At 36.1% G+C, this 19,864-nt stretch overlaps 3 protein-coding genes, 1 long non-coding RNA gene and 1 pseudogene across 4 annotated transcripts; 1 reads left to right on the plus strand and 4 right to left on the minus strand.

Moving 5' to 3' along the window:
- Positions 1–2,147: 2,147 nt before the first annotated feature.
- LOC147502470 (uncharacterized) lies at positions 2,148–3,774 on the minus strand. The gene is made up of 2 exons (XM_086604539.1): positions 3,456–3,774; positions 2,148–3,190 (listed from the first exon to the last, which is right to left on the minus strand). The coding sequence occupies exons 1-2, from the start codon at positions 3,772–3,774 to the stop codon at positions 2,148–2,150; spliced, it is 1,362 nt and encodes a 453-aa protein (XP_086460665.1).
- Positions 3,775–4,257: 483 nt separating this feature from the next.
- Positions 4,258–5,105, minus strand: LOC147502471 (uncharacterized). Its single transcript, XM_086604540.1, has 2 exons — positions 4,943–5,105; positions 4,258–4,856 (listed from the first exon to the last, which is right to left on the minus strand). The coding sequence occupies exons 1-2, from the start codon at positions 5,103–5,105 to the stop codon at positions 4,258–4,260; spliced, it is 762 nt and encodes a 253-aa protein (XP_086460666.1).
- Positions 5,106–5,135: 30 nt separating this feature from the next.
- On the minus strand, positions 5,136–5,689 carry LOC147502472 (uncharacterized). Its single transcript, XR_015220292.1, has 3 exons — positions 5,586–5,689; positions 5,310–5,493; positions 5,136–5,232 (listed from the first exon to the last, which is right to left on the minus strand). It is a non-coding gene; the product is annotated as an uncharacterized LOC147502472 (long non-coding RNA).
- Positions 5,690–6,662: 973 nt separating this feature from the next.
- LOC147502473 (uncharacterized) lies at positions 6,663–9,231 on the minus strand. The gene is made up of 5 exons (XM_086604541.1): positions 8,971–9,231; positions 7,843–7,976; positions 7,053–7,743; positions 6,822–6,926; positions 6,663–6,727 (listed from the first exon to the last, which is right to left on the minus strand). Exons 3-5 carry the CDS (start codon positions 7,732–7,734, stop codon positions 6,663–6,665), a joined length of 852 nt encoding a protein of 283 aa, XP_086460667.1. The 5' UTR covers positions 7,735–7,743; positions 7,843–7,976; positions 8,971–9,231.
- Positions 9,232–12,659: 3,428 nt separating this feature from the next.
- LOC147502474 (large ribosomal subunit protein uL5c pseudogene) lies at positions 12,660–13,004 on the plus strand (annotated as a pseudogene).
- The last annotated feature ends 6,860 nt before the right edge of the window (positions 13,005–19,864 follow it).

A 19,864-nucleotide genomic window follows, 5' to 3' on the forward strand; every position in this document is an offset into this window, starting at 1 on the left:
ATGTAGCTGGTTAATTAGTCTAAGTTGGTCAGTCATGAAGAACATCATATGAATCAAACAAAAACAAACCAACTTGTTTTTTTCAGTGTTTTTTGCTCATCTATACTATTATTGTTGGTTGTTACCATGAATGAGTGGGGAGCTGCTGTGCAACTTGTGCATGATAGATTTGATTGACACTAATTTTGTTTGATACAGGCAAGGATTATGTAAGGTGTTATTGACAGCGATGATGCCTTACAATGTGGAAAATTAAGAAATTTACTTCATGTATGTAAAATTGACTCCTGCCCGTCAGAAGAATATGTGGCTTAGAGCTGCTTGGGCGTGTTGTTACGATGCAATCAACTCATTTTTTATTTTTTATTTTTTTGTTATCCTGCTAGTCAATGACTTTAATCATAGCTGACTGGGGTGGTTAGCTATCAACTGATGATGTTTTTTTTAATAATAATTTTATTCTCATGTGATGGTGACGTCTAAATATTGGCTGATGTAAATTTAGGTCTCATCTATACTAAAACTGTGTAGGGAAAAGTTGAGTGACCTCATTGTAGCTATTCCCTACCAATTTGGTTTACTCTACTTTTTTTTTTCCTCCCCTACAATCTTTTCATTGTCCTTTCCCATGATTTAGCGGGGTTGGTTTGTCTCAATTGTGTATGATATATATGGTCGACAATAATTTCATTTAATATAAAATAACATTATTTAATGTGTTACGCACACCATGTCGGTTTGCGTTGTAGCGACTTTTTATAGTAAGTTTTTTGTAGTTGGTTTAAAAATTCAACTATTGTACATTATTGTAGTTCTTTAATTTAAATCTAATTTAGTCAATCTGTAAAGATCAGACGAATTATCGAGGTAATAATTTTAAGTGGTACTAAAGAAAATTTAATAACTAACGGAGCTTTGTATCTCTTCAGGGCGTTTTAACTATTAGTAAATTCTAATTTGGTGATGTTAAGCTGTGAACATGTACGAAATAAATCTACATTTGAATCACATTAACAATAATAACATCCACGTAAGAGCTATACTATACTCGACTGGTATTATAACTACGCCAAAACCGTTCTTTTTTTAAAACAAATATATAGTCAATATACATTATTATTTTTTTCTTTTAATTTAAGTCTAATTTAGTATACCTGTCAAGCAGAGCTTAAATGTCTTAATAAAAAAGTAACCCTGAATTAAAAAAACAATTAAATGTATAACGGATCTATGTATTTTTCTAACTCGTGTAAACTATTAGTCAATGTTGATTTGGTGATGCCAAAATTTGTACACATATGAAAGAAACCCAAATGTGCGCCCCATAAGAAATAGTAAGATGCGCAGTACAAAATATAATTCCACAGTGTCTACGCGACCGACCTGTTTAATATTGTAAAAAAAAATTAACTATCGAACAATTACTGTGCGGCATAATAGGCTGGTGGAGTTGGTTTGGGCTAAGATGAGCACATATCAGAATTGTTGACATTTTACATACTGACATTGATTTCCTTGCGTAGGCTTCAGTTTGGGTAATCATTTTGACAACATGGTTCCTCAATCAGTTTAATTTAATTTATTAAGGACTGTGCTGTTTATGAATAATGTATCTCCCATAGTTAAACTTGAAAAGTTATGAAATTGTCCAAGTAAAAAAATATCAAGATATCTTATGAAATAAAGTTTTTACAAACTCCTTTTAGAATGTACCTGGTTAATTAGTTTAACTTGCTCACTCATGAAGAACATTATATGAATCATACAAAGTATCCTTCTAGGTCATTTCCAATTGTCGATAAGTTCTGAAAAGTAACTTTTTTTTTTTCGGAATCACTTTCAAAATATACTGCAAGGATAAAAGCGTTGTGGTAAATATAAAAGTTTCAAATCATATGTAGAGCAGGGAAAATAATGTTTAATCTGTACAGGAAAAAGAGTAAAATCGTTAAACTTGGTTGTTGGAATTTTGACTGCTCTACGTACACAAGCAAAATAAAGTGATGTTTGGTAAAGGATGGTTCTTCTTTGGGTTTATATTGTATAATAATGAGACTTGTTTGTTATATAAATTAAACATTATACAGAAATTAATATATGTGTATAAAAAGTAATATTTAAGTTGAAAATAGTAAAACAACTTGTTACTAAACACTGCAAGAAGCTAGGATGTCGTTGTAGACGACATTTCGAGTGTAAGTTCCAGGAAGGCCCTTGATTGTCCCTTTTTTAACTAAAACTTTCGTTGTCGTCTGTGATACTCCTCTTGATAAAGCAACATAGAGCTGACCGTGCGAGAAAACATGATCGGACAAATAGACCCCAACATTTGGAATGGTTTGACCCTGTGATTTGTTTATTGTCAGAGCAAAACTTAGCTTAATAGGAAATTGTTTCCTAGTCATTTCGAATGGCAACTTTGCATCCTGAGAGGGGCACAGTGGAATGCGAGGTAGGAAAATTCGATCACCAACGGAATTTCCAGTGACAATTTCTGCATCAATTACATGTGTGTCAAATCCTCTGCATATTAGTCTTGTTCCATTACATAGGCCATTTTTAGGATTCAAATTTCTTGTCAGTATAATGGGAGCCCCCAACTTTAGCTTCAATTTGTTAGGAGGTATACCACTTGGACAAATTGAATTCAAGTATTCTTGCTGGTATAGACCACGAGAGTCATTCTGAACTGAATCAAAAGAGTAATATGTGACTTCATCACCGGGAAATAGGTCAATTATTTCATCATTCAACAGTTGTACCGTATCATTCTTAGGCGTTACTATCGCCCTACTGGTCATGTAGTCTTTGTTACCAGCATTTCTATCTAATCCTGGAAAGATTTCATTTATAAGCTTAAGACGTGAATGCTCATTCTCCCACGGAATGACAATATCTTTGGGCAGTTCAATGATGTCAGTATCACAAATAATTGGCTGAATCCCATCGCCGATGGCCATGAGTAACTCTGCAAAGGCTGGGTCATTTTTAGCACGCATATTTTCTTGTAGACGTAACACACGAACTTGCTCCCAAAGTGGAGAACTTGTTATGCATGTATCAATAGTCTGTTCCCTTGTACCACGAGGAACAACTGGCAACACCTGACGAAAATCTCCACCCATTACAAAAACTTTCCCTCCAAATGGTAAATCACTGTCTGTAATATCTCTTAAAGTTTTCTCTAACGCTTCAAACGCGATAACGATGTGTCATCGTAGCCTCATCCCATATCGGTATGCTTTCGCCGCGAACAAAGCTGCCTAAATTGCCAAATTTGCTGATTTTGCAAGTGGAAGTGGATGTAATTGGAATTGGGATTTTAAACCTTGAGTGGGGTCATGCGACCTCCGGCATCATGATAGCAAGAATTCCCGGGTAGGTAGTTTGCTGCAATAGCAATCGTCCGTTGCTACGGAGTCTTGCTAAAATTGACTTATATAAGTATGTTTTACCTGTTCCGCCAGGGCCATCAACAAAGTATAGCCCACCATTCTTCTGCTGAACAGAACTAAGAATCTGGTCAAAAGCAATCTTCTGTTGTAGGTTAAGCTGACTTATAGACGAAAGATCTTCTGAAGTAACGGGAATAGAAAGTTCTTCTGTGACCAAACTTGATATATCCTCTTGGTCAACCTGATTAGAACGCATCTGGGGCAAATCGTAATCTGAAATTGACTGTCTATATTGTTCCAACAACAATTTAAGCTCCCTTAGCAAACGATTTGTCACATAGGTTGTGTTAAAACTCCCTAACGCGTAATCTTCAGCCATACAGCTATTAAATTCATTCCACAAATCACGTACTCCGATAGGATTACAATAAACCAGAATTGTAACAAATAATTGCCGTAGAGAACATGGCATCTGCAGTCTGGATGCTTCAAGTAAACATTGACGAACGTCATTTGTCTCTTTCTAGCACCCCAATTCCTCCCGAAAGCGACTTCTTTGAATGTAGGGTATAAATTAGATCCAACGGTCGCAAAATGTTCATATGATGTTGGGCCTTTGACATGGTTCAAAGAAAGATCCTCAAGTAAAATCTTTCACCTTCCATAGGGAAACCGCAAATAGCCTTCCAATGACACGATTTTGGCCAACTCTTGGTTGCCAATGCTTAGTTGACTTATCCCACACATAATGCTCGGGAATTTCATGGTAAAGATATTGTCTAGCAGCAACGCCCACGCTTATTCGACGGAAAAATCGGTTAACATCGTCGCGAGTTCCTATCATCACCCAAAAGATCCTCAATCACCGGTTACCTTGATAGGTTATTTCATGCATATTTGCCATGTGGACTTGCAAAGAATATACTGATGGGTATATTTGACTTAGTGGAAATTCGAAGATTCTCCAAAGGGCTTCTTGCGGGCAAATCCAACGGCCATCTACAAACTGCTTTATTTCATCTTGTTCATCTCTATTTGTCGACATAACTTCCATCGCTACTCGGTCTGACCCCTTGTAAATATACTTGTACAAATACTTGACGCTTTTAATACTTGAGCATATTTCGACATTGATATGGCAGTTGAACTTTTTCAATAACCATGGATTATAATGAACAACCCAACGATTATCTACACGATAATGCCGACCATGATTCTTAACAATAGCAAAAGCGTTGTTGTCCCGCCTCATATATGTAGCATAAGAATCACTGCCTTGATTAGTTGCTGGAATGAATTGTTTTGGAAATTTTTTTGAACACTTTCGATCTCTCATGCAGACACAATTAGGATTAACATTACCGCATGGACCATGTATCATGTGTTTAACAACAATCTCATATAGTTCTGGCTCAATAGCCGGATCTGGAATTTCTGCTCTAACAATCTGATCGTAAGCATCTGCAGTAGTTAACTTGTCAGCCTCATCAAGGATTAGAAGGATGTGCGCATGCGGCAACCCTCTTTTAGAATTCGACTACATGAACATGTCTTTGCCACTTTTCCAAGGATTCCTTTAACGAACAGATCATTTTTCAACTCTTCTAGCTTGGCACGGAAAATCCTGACTATCAAATCTGGTCTATCATTTGGAACCTGGCCTTCTAACAACTCAGCTTCGATCTCTGACCACGATGGATTGCATGTCATTGTGATAAACAAATCTGGTCTCCGTGATTTTTTTGAACCAATGCCATAGCATCATGATATCGACGATGCATGTCACGGGGACAACCCACAAAAGTGGCAGGCAAAATTGTTTTGCGACCGACATTGCCTTCAATTTAAAATAAAAAATAAATTAAAGGTTTTCCATTTGACTAAATTTAATAAGTTTTTAAATTCAAAGTGTACCTGAATGAAGTTCCCCCGAACTTAAAGAGTCTTGCAATCCTTGATAAAGTTCAGCCCTTATTTCTTGCTGGTGATCACGTATCCACCTCAATCTTAAAGTTGATATTTTAACATAGTTGTCGACTATGTATTGTTGTAGAAGACGACCACTACGGAGCAAAAGAGAAGGATCATGTGGGCGAATCTAATAAGGGAATTACAAATTAGTGGCATCCAATTGGGTAAAAAAGCATGTATATATAACATAATATTATAAAATGTTAGCAAGAGGCTTACTTGTAGCAAGTAACAATAAAATTGTTGACATGTAAGTCGGGCCCTATTGGAACGAAACATATGTAAATTCCATCCTGGACTGCCTTGAGGGAGTAGAAGAGGGTATCGAAGAAGTGGATCATAATAGCCCGATTAATGCGGCACATTTTCAAATTCACCAGAAATCCTTTGGGCTATGATGTCGCGTTCATTAAGGTTACTTGGATCTTCACTACTAACTAAAATCGCAGCTACTTGAGAAGACGTAGGAATACTATATTGATGATTTCCGGTTGGGTTATATTTAATAACCAGCCGAACATTTGGTGATGCTAATCGTTGCGACACCTGTCGGAAAATTTGGACGTATGGATTCTCTTTTAAAACGTTATGGATGATAGCCAATACCCGTCGGTCTAGTACTCCATTTTCAGCCATCCGATAATCAAGTTCATGATCTGTGTCATATATATACATTTGTAGAAATCTGGGTCTGTGTCCTGGACTTGGTAGTAGGCCACCAATACGGTGATAAATAGCACCACGAGCTTTATATGTGTAAATTCCTTCCCTACCATCAGCGAGCGCATCGTCAATGTCAACGCCCATAGAAGTGAAGGAAAAAACATGGTTGTACGCACGTATGTTTTTCCTAAATTCAACGCCGATTGTTGCTTGAGATGCATATAAATTAATCAAATCGGTTAGGCTACCATAGGAGGTAAAATAATTGTCCCATTGGAGCAACATAAACTTGGTGGTTCACGATTGAATAATTTTGCTTTCGACATTTAGAACAATTCGGCGGTGGTGGTAAACGATGTGTAACTACTGAGAAAAGAGTCATCATAGCCTCGAAATGCCAGTTATAATTACGCCTTCTTCTAGTCACAAAGCATGCTTGTCGACTATTCTTAACGCCACCTGAGGCAAAATGCTTTCGATAGTTAATATACGTATTACATAAACCAAGTAACTTAATGCAAGTAAATGGCTTATATAGATATTCTTAATTTAAGCAGTGAAGCCAACCTTGCACAGCGAAGGTTTCTCTTTAAACACGCGCGTTATGTAAGCCTCCAATTCCATCAACATCTATTACAAAGATAAGCATTTCTTAATGAATCGGTTTGTAACCATGTCTCCATATTCGTCGTCAACATCTGTTTATACAAAAAAAAATTAAAGTTATACGCGATACGTGAAGGAAAAAATATTGAGTAGTTATCAACGCAACCATAAGTTTGGATGTATAACCTACGAAAGGCTCGCCGTCACTGTCACTAATGTTATTAATGCCATTCCGATCTGGATTGATGGTATTGATATCATATTCATCAAGAATTTCATCAGCATGAATTCCTAGAACTTAACAAAGTTACATTTTATTTTGTAAGTACCACGGTATAAATGGAATAAATCTTTTATCAAGACACAATGGAATTGAAATTGCAGCGGAGTAGTTGGTAGAAGGGGGTTTAGCATTACCTTCATTGCTTGAACTTGCGGCTGCAGTTGACGTTGCATCGATAACGCTGGAACCATCGCTTCCCAAGTTCTGAGCATATTGTCGCATATGAGTCAACCTTCTTCGCTGTATAGTACGATCCACACAGAGTAATTGATCGGAAATATTTCTAGGTTGAGGTCGCAGGCGAGTTAGCTTCTGAGTAATGCACCTGTTGGAGCGTAATGATACATTATAATTACTGCTTGCACAACCAGATCTGTTTGGTGCTGCTTCAATAAATTCTGAAACTTCGTTTACCAAGTTACGAGCGTAACGCCTTATATGAGTTAAACGACTTCGTTGCGTAGGTCGACCATCACAAACCAACTGGTTTGCCATATTTCTTGTTTGGTGTTGTACCTGAGTAACCACCTGAGGCATTAAATTGTTGGAGTGCAATGATTCCTCAGTGGGAATCAAGCGAGGAACTGCCCACGCTATACGCATGCGGTCTCTTTGAGCAGTTATTGCTTCATTTCTTTGTCGTCGCATTCGTTGGTAATAATTTCTTCGTAAACGATTTCTTCTCTTGGCTACCTGTGTTAAATCCATATTAGCTCGCCTCTCTCGTTCCCTAATCCGCCGATTTCGTTGTTGTTGTTGTTGAGCACTATCATAAATTTGGAGTTCTAAATTCGAATTACTTCCATTCAAATCCATATGCTAATGCTAAACAAACGGCAATACAAAGTAGAATGATTCAAATTTCACCGTGTATCTAATTTGCTAATGTTTAAAAGTGGAATACGATTAGAAATACTTGTGTACCTGAAATTGCGCTGGAAACAAACTTGAAAGATTTGGTGACCCAAGCATATGAGTTCAGTTGTTTCTCGTTGAAAACAATCTCGCTCTGATTATCCACAGGACAGTGTATGACACTAACGCTGTCAATAAAAATCCTACAGGTAAATGGCAACAAAAATTTCATTACGTACCATCTTAAAGCAAATTTCCCAATTGTTAACGTAAAATAGTTATATGAAAATAATATAGCATATCCAACTAATAAATAAGTATATAAATAATTAATGTCTCATAATGCATTTGATTAAAAAAAATAAAGTCAGACTGTAACCGTTATGTAGCGTGGTTAAGGTGAACATGTTAGCTTTAGCTATTCTTTATTTTTTTGCGTGCAATCTGTATGTGATGTAGTGATACAATTTAATAACATGCCAATTTTAAAGTGCTACAAAGTCAATAAAGCAAAATAGCTAAACAATATTGTTGCCAAAACTATCATTGAAAAATCCTTTTAAGCTATTGGCTGAAATATTGTTAGCGGCAAGTCAAAAAAAAAAATCAATCTTCAAACAAAGCCCAATATGCAAAGCAGCTAAGTTTGATATGATAGTTCATCAATCTGAAGCCACAAAATACAATTGATCAACCCCGACACTCTATTTTTTTTTTAGGAACAAAAGAAGCTATGGTCCTATAACACATTACATAGTTAATTGTAACATAATAAACATTTGATTGTTCCTGATTAATGCACTATGATCATATACAGTTTTTCAACCACAATGTACTATAACGTTTTTTGTACCACCTTTGTATTGCTAGGTACCAAAATTCTGTTAAGTAAATTTGGGCAAACGAACGAAAATTACACGAAGACTACAGAGGTCAAGAGTAGTTAGTTTAAAAACAAGAAAAAAAAATGTCAAAACAACAAATGCCAGAGATTGAGTCAAGTAATTTTTCGTTTCAGTTTACTTATCTAAATGGTTTTCATAGTTGATGAATTAAATTTGGGTAGTTCAAATCGACGTCAAACTGTATTGAAATGGTGGTAAAAAGCGAACCAAAACTGCAAAAATGAATTCATTACAATTTAAATAACAAAAGACCTAGCGAAAAAAAAAAAAAAAAAAAGAAATTAGTAGATACCTGGAGTGTTTGACGATTACAAATAAACATTGTATAGCATCAAAGTTTTTTCTTTTTTTTTTGTTCTGCATAAAGCAGTTTAACGACTTTCTTATCAAACACTTAGTACGAATGCTGTGCTGAAGTGAGGCGGGGGCAAGTATTTAAAGAGGAAAGAAAATAATGGTGGGGATATTAGAAAAACTTTAAATGTAAAGTAGGTTTGTTGTTTAGTGACGGTGGGGCTGAAAATAGTATACTGAATGAGGTGCTTCAAATTTGGAGAGGTTAGATTAAACATTGTTTCCAGAAGAGAAGTTATAGCCACAGAGTTATACATCTGAACGGGGTCCCACAGAAGACTTTTAGAAAATTAAACAGACACTTATCGGAACAAACAAATAGAATAAATAGGAAAAGCAGGTAGGACTGGTACTCATGTCTAATTTGCACTGCTCAGATGCGTTAAACCCTGTGGAGTGGAGCGAAGCATAAAAGAGGCGTACATTTGATGATAACTTCAGAAATACATAAAAGCCCTCTGTATATGCACTTAAATTTGACTAAAGCACAGGCTAGAAATGGAAAGCAAAAAGTAAATTACAATTTTCTCCCTTTGTTAGCCAATGTTTTTTTTTTTGCTCAACATTTAGTAAGGGCAGCACGCGGGTATAAAAAGGCTGATTACTTTTAAGGTGCCAGGTTATTTATAGTAGTAGTGATATGTCACAACCAAATTAAGCACAACAAAATCTAACACAATTACATCTATCCAACGCATCCACAAAAATATATTTGTAACTATTAATTTACTTTTGACTTGTTGCAACACTAGATCAAACGAATAAGAGACGAAAATACTAGAAAGTAGACCCCACTACCAATTCCCAACTCTTCCACCGTATATTTCCCATCTCTAATTCACACAAGGCTTTTTGGCTAATAAGATTTAAAAAAATCGTTTTCTTCCCACCAACACCATGTAAGCATGAGCGGGATTGCAACTATTTATTTAAACACCCTACGTATATGTCTACTATAGTTTACATTAATTTTATTTTTCTAAAAAAAAACAATCAAATTTTTGTCGTTGCCGGGAATCGAACTCAGGTCCCCGGGAGACAGGTGGGATGTTTATATTTTGATGATATTAATGCTGATTTGGGTCAAATATTTGAGCCTTTTGATTTAATTGAGCTTTCATCTACGCATCAGTCTATTGGGGTGAGTCTATATTTCAGCGGGCCATTTCAGCCGATCTTTTGATCGAATTGAGTTCTCATCTACGCATCATATCATTCTACTGGGGTACGGCTATGGTTCAACCTTTACATCTCTTTTACATATGTTCATATGCAAAATGGCAAAATTGTATGGTAGATAACAAGATGTAACAATCTTTGTATGTACGAACAACTCACAGTAAATTTACGCTAATCGAGCGTGCCCAAAAAGCTATTTTAGATAACATGAATATATGATGGAATCAAAGACCATGAATACTGAGTAGTTGAGAATGCTCCTAGTAACCCACATCAACCATCCTTTTTTCTCTGAGACCGACACATCAGATTTTACATAAAAAAAGGACTTCTACGTTTTTTTTTTGCCGATTTCAATTGTTCGTAACCCAAAATAGATAAAAATTTCTTTCTATTATCTTTTTCAATTCTACAAAACACTCCAAATTCTCCAAAAAAAAAATCATCTCTTCAAACTCTCTCTCTTATTCTTCTCTTCTTCCAAAATTAAACGAGGTCAAAAAGGATGATAGAGTGATGAAAGCATTTACTTTGATTATTGTCATTCCTCTGCTATATATATATATAAGTGTTGAAGCTACTGTCGCAGGTTCTAATGAACACAACTGTGAAACAACGGAGCCATGCCATACTGAACTTCTCTCTGAACATTTACACAATGAATCAACGGAAAATATGATTGTAGGATCTGAATTTGTCGATGTTGGAGTAGCAGGCAATCCACCTTTTCACACAAGAGAAAATTCAAATATGCAATCAAGATCGAGAAAGAGAAAATCGGTCTTGAGATCCTCCCCCGAAGTGCGGAGTTCTTCGACCCGAGAGAAAATGGTCTTTGTAAAGCTCCCGATCCTACCGGATATTTCTGCAAATGTTAGTGTTGAAAGAAACAAAAAGAAAGATGAGAAAAAGGACAAATAAAGCAGTGGATGATGAGTTTTCGAGAACAAGAAGGCGCCTAAGATACTTGTTGTATTGAATGGGCTATGAGCATAACTATATTGATGCTTATTACGGTGAAGGCCGGAAAGGACAAAGGTTTGCATATTATAATCTCAACCATGCATCATACTAAAGATCTTTATCAGTTTTGGGTAGAAATTTTCATGTCCACTGTGCTTTGATTTTCTTGGTTGAGATTATATATCTAAAATACAGATCCTTGATTTGTCCGAAACTATTCCACTTTGCTTGCACATACTCTTATTTTGTTTAGAACTAGAAATGTTTCATTGGATGTCACCGGAGCCCCCTATTCTTTTTCATCGCGGAAACATAGTTAGATTAGTTTCTTTTACATGTGAATTGTAGTGGTTCCTAAAATAATACCTTATAAATGAAGACTTGCTACATTTCTTGGGCTGACCCTAACAATTGTAGTTTAGAAAATGAAAATGAGTGCTTATGGATCCGAAGATCCATGGAGCAATCTTATGTGGTAGAGATCTATTTTTCAATTGAATCATGCTTGATTATTGATGTGACAATTAAATTGAATTGGTTTTCCGAGCTCTACTTCTTGAATGTATCATGCATGATTATCAATGTGATAATTGAGTTGACAGTTTTCGAGTCTCTATGGAGTATTAGTAGGCCTGAGTTTGTAAGAGTTATAGAATGTCCTCATAGAACTTCTTGTAGGTTCACTTGAAGGTTCTAATGTTGCAAAAGGGATCCTCCTTACACTCCTAACAACATTCTTCTCTTATTTCTATAAAATATACCTTACTTGTGTGCATTTGTTTGACCGGTTTTCACCGGATGCAATGCAAATTTTTGGAGTAATATTATATTATTATGATTATAATTCGTTTTCCTCCCTTTTTCATTTAAGAAGTATTGATCTGTTCTTGATGAAAACAAGACATTGTTTTCATTTGTCAAGGTGAATCACACATTCTTTACTTGCTTTCTTTAACTGGTGCTATATGTGAGTCTACATTTTCTCCGGGACCAACTGTTTAATTCTTAATATGTTTAATTTGCAGTGCTGAGAAAATTAAGCCAGAGAAGGAGCTTAAACGCGCCAGCTCTGAAATTCTTCGAATCGAGCGGAGAATACGTGAATTATTTGAATATCTGGACTCTTTATGTGCAGAAGGAAGATTTGAAGAATCTTTATTTGATTATGAAGGCCTGATCTCCAGTGATGATGTAGGGCAAGTTTATGACCTCATAGCTTTTTTAATTTTAATTTTAATTTTAATTTCAATTTTAATTTTTTAATAGAATTGCACCTTATTTATTTTGGTGTGGTAGATCTTTTGCGCCAAATGCGGGTCCAAAGATCTGTCTGCTGATAATGATATTATACTCTGTGATGGTATCTGCGACCGTGGCTTTCATCAGATGTGTTTGGAACCGTCCATACTTTGATTATTGTCATTCCTCTCACAGGAGATGACATTCTAGGTCATCGACTCATCATCTTATTAGGCTCCCCTGAATATGTCGCAGATTATGTACTCATTTCTGGACCGACTTATAAACTTGGGGCTTCCTAGGACAAGGGATTTTCAGGGTGTCAGCCCGAACAGTTTTGATGGGCATGGAAATTATAGCATTTGTATGCGAGAGCAAGGTGTCTTCCCAGAGATCCGTTATGATTCCCTTGGTAAACCAAGGGGGATGGATATTTGCATAACCACCATAGCGAAAACTGATAAAGAAGGTCAAAAGCTACTTGCACTCATAGGGATGCCATTCAAAGAGGGTGGAAGCCAAACTGCTGTAGTTAGCAAAAAGAAGTTGAAGAAACATCATTTTGATTCCAAATCTAAAGGAAAGAGGTAAAAGTGAAGAGTGTTTCTGTTGTACTTTTTGTGTATTCTTGAATTTTCCAATGTCATGTTCTTTCAAACAAATTGTGTGAAAGAAGACAAATAGTTATGGTTTCCTCAAGTAGTTAGATTTAAAAGATACTCCAAGCCTTTGACAGTTTTGCTTTTGTCTTGGTCAGTGTTGTTGTAAGAGGAATTTTAAGTGTTGGAGGTGTTAGTTCTACATTGAAATTATAGACAAAAGAGAGAAGGAATCACTACATTAGATGTCAGTATTAGTATCTCGGGGTACTACAACAACAGCCAATGTGGGTCTTTCATTAGGACGTCTAGGTTTCTCAGTTGTTGCCACAGATGCTGACGTAGGTCTTCGAAATCTCGATCTTCTTCTCGGTTTAGAAAACCGTGTTAACTACACTGCTGTTGAACTGCTAAATGGAGATTGTAGACTTGACCAAGCATTGGTACGTGATAAACGTTGGTCTAATTTCGATCTTTTATGTATTTCGAAACCGAGATCGAAATTACCACTCGGGTTTGGAGGAAAAGCTTTTGAAATCCAAATTCTAAGCCCAGACTCAAATAACAGCAGCAGCAGTAGTAGCTGTAGTTCATCTTCAATTAGGGAACAATAACAAGCTTTGGTTCCAGAATCACATAGACTACAATGGAAAAACTTGATAGATACTATAAAGAAGAAATCGATGGTCGTGTTTTCATCATCGTGTTTTTCGATTCGGGTGTCGATCTAGCTGCAGATGGTTTAAAACTCACGTCAGATGGGAAACCCAAAATTCTAGACATTCTCGATTGGTACATACATTAGAATCTATTTTTTTTAATCATCTTACTTTGTTTTAGTATTAATAAAGAAATATTGTTGTTGAAGGTATGATTTAGCAGACTTGCAGAAAGGAAATGGATGCTTATGTAGGTTGCATCTATTACCACACCAATGAGTTTGATTTGTGTCGCAGAGAGCAGCAAGAGTTTAAGAACGCGTGTCCGTTCCCTGTATGCTATCGTATTTTTATATTCCTTTGTTGCCAATAATATGTTTTGTTTTTTGATGCATTGGATATTAAACGACCATATCTATATTTGCGCTATACATTATGTGATTCTAATGCAGATGGTTCTGTTGTCTTGGTTTGATTTTTTTTTTCCTGTTTCTGCAGGATTTTAAATGCTAAAAAAGGCAGGACATGGAGTTGCAAAAGCCTCCTCTGGGTAGAAGTGTTTGGCCTATCTCGGATCGTAGTTATGCCTGAAATGGTATTGAAAATGTGTCAAAATTGTTTTTTTTCCTGCCCTGCATCTAAATCTCAGTATGTCAAATTATATATTGGGGAGCAATATCTCCCTGCTACAACATAGTTCTCATTTTTGTTACCTGACTAGATGTCGTTTTCCTTTATTTCTAATGTATCGGGGCCAGAACCAGTGTAATTCAAAACTGGGTTTCTTTACGAAATTGATCATAAACAAATGCCCTTAAAATTCCGAACTCAACTTGAAGCCATTCGAGCAGTCATGGTTAGAATAAGAATAACAAAACAACATTAGTTCTTCTTCACTATCTCTACCAATATTTTAGAAATCATTTTGGAGGTTTCATTTGCTTACAGTAACCGAGCCGACGACTAGAATGTGTATATCAGGTTTCCTAACACACTCTCTGTGCGTGCGTATTTCAGTAATATGAATCCCGAGGGTGTAAATTTCTAAGGAAGAATCTTCCCTGACCTGGATGAAGAGTCTGTTATGAGTTTGAAGCTGGCAAGAATAGTTCTTATTAGACTGATTTCACGAGACGAGTTTGCAAATCAAAGACATCTCAGGAGTTTCTGGTTGCTACCTTCAAAGGGTTCTGACGTCTCTTCTTCCGCGGTCAATGAAGATTTGAAGGATGAAACTTCACTTAAAGATCTGTGCTGGTCATCGCTAAACTGGTCTGGGTTGGTGACGTACTTGGGGGGAAATAGTGAGAAGACCCACCTAGGAGTTTCATCTTTGCCAAGTCGAATCAAAGAAGAAGAGTATGTCAATACAGAATTGAAGACTGAAGTGGAAGCAAGTTGAATTTTTGTCTAGAGTAATCAAAGAATAGGAGGATGATAAAATGGATTTGAGGATTGAAGATGAAACAAAGCCTAAAAGTAGAAAGAGAAAACATGAAGGTGGAAAACTGAAAAAACCGTCCAAACTCTCTGTTCTTCTCTCAATGAAGGAAGCGACCAATACAGAGAGTATGGCAAAGAAAAAGAATGGGGAAGATTCAGCCTGTAGCCAGAAATATGGGGTTCCAAGTTACGGCGCTGCTTGGGTTCCAACAAACAACATCTTTGACAAGCAGAAACCGATGGAGAACGATGAACAAGATTCGAGTTGAGTAGTTAAGTGGTTAGTTTTTGTGGGGGTGGTGGAGAAGGTCGAAGTGGAATTCCAAATTCGCTCTTGCTAGCTCAATTTGATTCCAATTCTCTCTCCCCAAATCCGGTAAGCTATTTATGATGAATTTGCGCCTCACGTGTGGTTTTACCGTTTTAACTTGCAAAATTGGATGAATCTTTTGTTCAAATTGCTTGGTGTTTTGAATCCAATGTGTGTGTAATGTGATTAATAATTGAATTATGATCGTGGGATGTTTTTTAGCTCCATTTCTTTATCCGTATACCGTATAGAATGGCAATCCATCCATCGTGGGATGTTCATTTCCTAAAAGTTGCAGGTACTCCTCCTTCTATTTTCCATTTACAACACAGAAAAAGCAAAGATATATTCTGAGATCCAAATGACGTATATTTATCCATATTATTCTTCCGTGGATCGGTGTTTAAAAACGAGAAGTGAAGTTAGGGCGGTTTTATATGAAATACTTTGTTGAATATGTAATTCTGAACTTAGGATATTTATGTGAATCGGTTTTACTACAGTTGAATAAGTCACTAGCTGTTCTGATTAGTGTCTACAATGATTCTTTACTTTGACCAAGGTTTTCAACACTTTTATTATGTGATTTTCATATAGATGGTTTGAGTGGGACGTCCCAGAGTCCTCTGAAAAACATCAAGTGGACCTGAAGTCTTCTGAGAAGATGTTGACCCAGTTGGAAGATGTTGGACAACAGTTAGCAATGACTTTTAGCATTGATGGTTCTGCACTTGCTGTTGGTGGTGAGGTATGTTCAATCTGTTTTGATTGGAGATACATGCTTGCTGATTGCTGATACACATTTGATAAGTGAAAAATCAGTAATGATACTTTAGTTGTAAGCTTTAGGCTTAGTTATTGAAACCATTTCTAGCGTTGTCTTTAAACCAGAGTACTAGATGTTACTTAGTGTGGGGTAATTAAGTCTCTATATTTTGTTCTTCAAGGAAGATAGGAGGCATGATTATACCTTTTATCTAGGAGGTAATGATTTAGAGTGGTTCTTAGGTTCCTGAAATGTGAAGAAAAATATCTATGTTAATAGTTATAGGTATTATGTGACAAATGATACACTAAAAAAAGATGGAGATGATTATTAAGAACAATTCTATCCTTTGACTTCATTAACATTATGTTTATTCTGACAGAAGTATATTTATAGGCGAATATGTATGTATATGTATTTGCAAGTATTGCCACTTCTTATAAGTTAAAAACTTAAAAAGTATCTCAATTCTTAGGTAACTATTTATTTTCAACGGGATCAATTCTGATTTGTAACTTGTTTGTTTAGAAACATAAAAAAGTGGAGGATATCAGTTTGAAAGGGATCCAACAGGGTTGATTATCTTTGAAAGCAAGCTGATGTAAGTGGGTTAAGCTTAATCTTTTTTCAAATTGACCTTGAATTTGTGGTGGTTTTGAGGTAATGAACTTAAATTTGTGGTGGTTTATATTTTAAGCTGCAACTAATGATGTAAGTTGTTTATATATTGTTATTTTCTTGCCTGATGTCAGCTTCTTTGCTTTCACCTGGATAGTATCGTGCTTTACAGCTGCAACATTAGAACTTTCTCAACCAGATAATGAGGAACGAAAAGCAAAGGCTCTAGCTGCAGCAACCACTGAGTTGGAAAGGCTCTTCAACAAACAAGATTTTGGTAGAATGAAGGTTGTTGGCCACTTCGTTTACATGTCATCTAATAGCTTCTGTTTTGTTTTATCAACTAGCATTTTTACTTGAGTACATTTGATCTTGACCGGCCCGATATCAGACGACATGGATACCTCTTTTGTTTCTTTCCGCGGTCATTGGGCGGTTTAATCTTGGCTTTATCATAGGGAGGTTAGATCAAGATCTATTCATCATAGATCAGGTAAGTTCCTCAATGTGTAACTATGAATACCCATCCTACTTATTAGTTTACCATGTTTCTGTCTAAGCTATAGACCTACTTTGCAAGGATGAGGCATTTGGATGGTGACAGACTGACAGTTTGTGTACTGAAGGTTATTTTAAATATTTAATAATAAAAGGAAAAAAAGAGACCAAAAAGGCTAATCATAAAATTTTAGTGTTACAGGAGACTATTTGATTGAGGTACTGTCCTACTTTTAGGAGAGTAACATTTGTGGATTTCATGTGTAACTGGGATATGTTTGTAATTTGATGTTATGTTTCTAATGGGTTCCTTTGTATGGATGCCATGACAAGTGTCCAAAAAAAAAATTTATTACAACTAGATCTAATAAAACTGTGAAGAAAGATGATCGAGTTCTTTTTGGTACCGGTTTGAGTGGTACGAGATTCGGACCTGCAAAGAAAAAGGGCCGAAGAGTGGGAAAGAAGTCATATTTTTGTGAAGAGGAAACGGCCATGGAGACCTCGGTTTGCCAGACGTTGAGTTTTGATCATGAAGAAGATAAATAGGATAACAAGGTATGATAATCTCTTTGATGAATCTTTTCCTTATATTGTTTATCATTTTTTTAATGTGTAATCTGTGACGTTCATTTGGTATGACTAAGAATATGGGGGTAGATGAAAAGTCTCTTCTTATGTTTTCAGTTTTAAATGTTTTTAACGATGCTTTACTCAGTAATGAAATTAGGAAAGATAAACAAAGTTTAAGCATGACAACATTGATTTCCTCATGAGACCTACTTTTGGACTGTTGTTCCTTGACATAATTTAGTTCATCAAACAAGGTCTGTTGACTTTGTTCCTATTTTTTATGGTCACTTAGATTCTAGATTTTGCAATATCGGTCAGTTGTGACTCATTTATTGGTATAGTCTGCAGCCAATATCTTCTAATAATGGGATCCTTACATAGAGATCATGGATTTGTTTTTATTCCTCTTTGGTAGTTGTGTGGTATCTACCAGATTTTATTTCCTTTTGCTGCTGTTATAAGATTTGTTTTTGTCTATATGGATGATGAGCGAGATGCGAGGATGCAATTCGAGGACTTGACAGGGCGGAATTTGGAAGACAGGACAGGCGGCTTCGTGTTGAGTGGACAAAGGTATGTATGACAGGACAAATCAAGCCATCTGACGTGGGTTTGAATCAGGACACAGTGATACGTACATGAAGAGGTTCTAGTCAAGGAATCATCTGGAGAGGTGGTCGATGTATTAGAAGCTAACTACATTAGTAGTCAATCACAAAACGTTAATGACGGGCAACGCAAAAAGATTGACCAGCAGCGTCTCATGAAATTTATTACATACCATGGACCTCATGTTTTTGAAATTTGTCCGTCTATACCAAATGCTAGAATAATTTACTGTATGAGTTTGTGTTAATGTGTATGTATCAGATGTTGTTTACTTAAAGAGTATTGGATGAATTCTAATATTTTATTTATTGTCATTAGACTCATATAATTTGCACTATCTTCTTATGGTGAGCTCCAATTTAGATTAATGCTTCAACTCACTACCAATCAATATCACAAACGCATACACTTGTTATTCCTTCAGCTAGGCAGCCTTAGTTGTCATCTGGAAGTCACAATGCACCAGTTGTCCCCACTATGCAGCAGATAGCCCAGCAACCATCAGTTGTTGTTTCCTATTATATATGATCTATTTATGTTAATGGTGAAACATGTGTTTTCTGTTGGATTGGGATTAGTTAGCTCTTTCATCAAGTAAAATAGGATTTGGGATTAGGTGAGCTCATTGAATAAGTGAAATAGGATTTGGGATTAGGCTATTAGCTTTAATGAGGTCTCTGTGCGAAAATACTTAGGTCGGCGTGATTATCTGTTGCAAAATGGTATATTTTTGCTATCAACGAGCGTCTTTTATGTCACGATAAGTTTTGGGATCATTGTGTTATTTTTATTTATCTTTTATGTCATGATACTGAATGAAATGGTTTATCATAGATTTCTTGCTGTATTTTTGTTCTATATGAATTAAATTGGAAACGATCTTATTTAGATAACCTTTTTTACTATCCAAAACACACAAATTAAATAACGTTATCTTACTTGCATAGAAATTCAACTCAAATGTCCAAGGATAAATTTAAGAAGTATTATACAATTAAAACTCTAAAGCTAACTCAGTTCTTACACTAACAAAAGCTGTAAGCAAACTGTTTTTTCTGTCGCTCAAGATCCTCTTCAGTGTCACATATCTTATAGTAAACAAACTGCCGAAGTAGTAAACTCCCCAACGCCCTTAGCACCTCCAAGAGTTGTAACACCCCAAGCACAGCTGACAATAGAAATAATTCCCCCAAACACCTACAACTTAATCATAGCATTGATTATATCCTAAGGCTTCCAGTATAATATTTATATTAACACCATAAACCCCATCAGCAAGAAGGGCACTGGAAGCCAACCCAAACGTGAAACAAATCAGCGTCAAAATCGGCAAAGCAACACAACAAGCAATCACTCTCGGCGTCACAAGGTAATCT

This window comes from Coptis chinensis, chromosome 4 (assembly GCF_015680905.1).
Source record: "Coptis chinensis isolate HL-2020 chromosome 4, ASM1568090v1, whole genome shotgun sequence".
In the NCBI taxonomy this organism is placed as follows: domain Eukaryota; kingdom Viridiplantae; phylum Streptophyta; class Magnoliopsida; order Ranunculales; family Ranunculaceae; genus Coptis; species Coptis chinensis.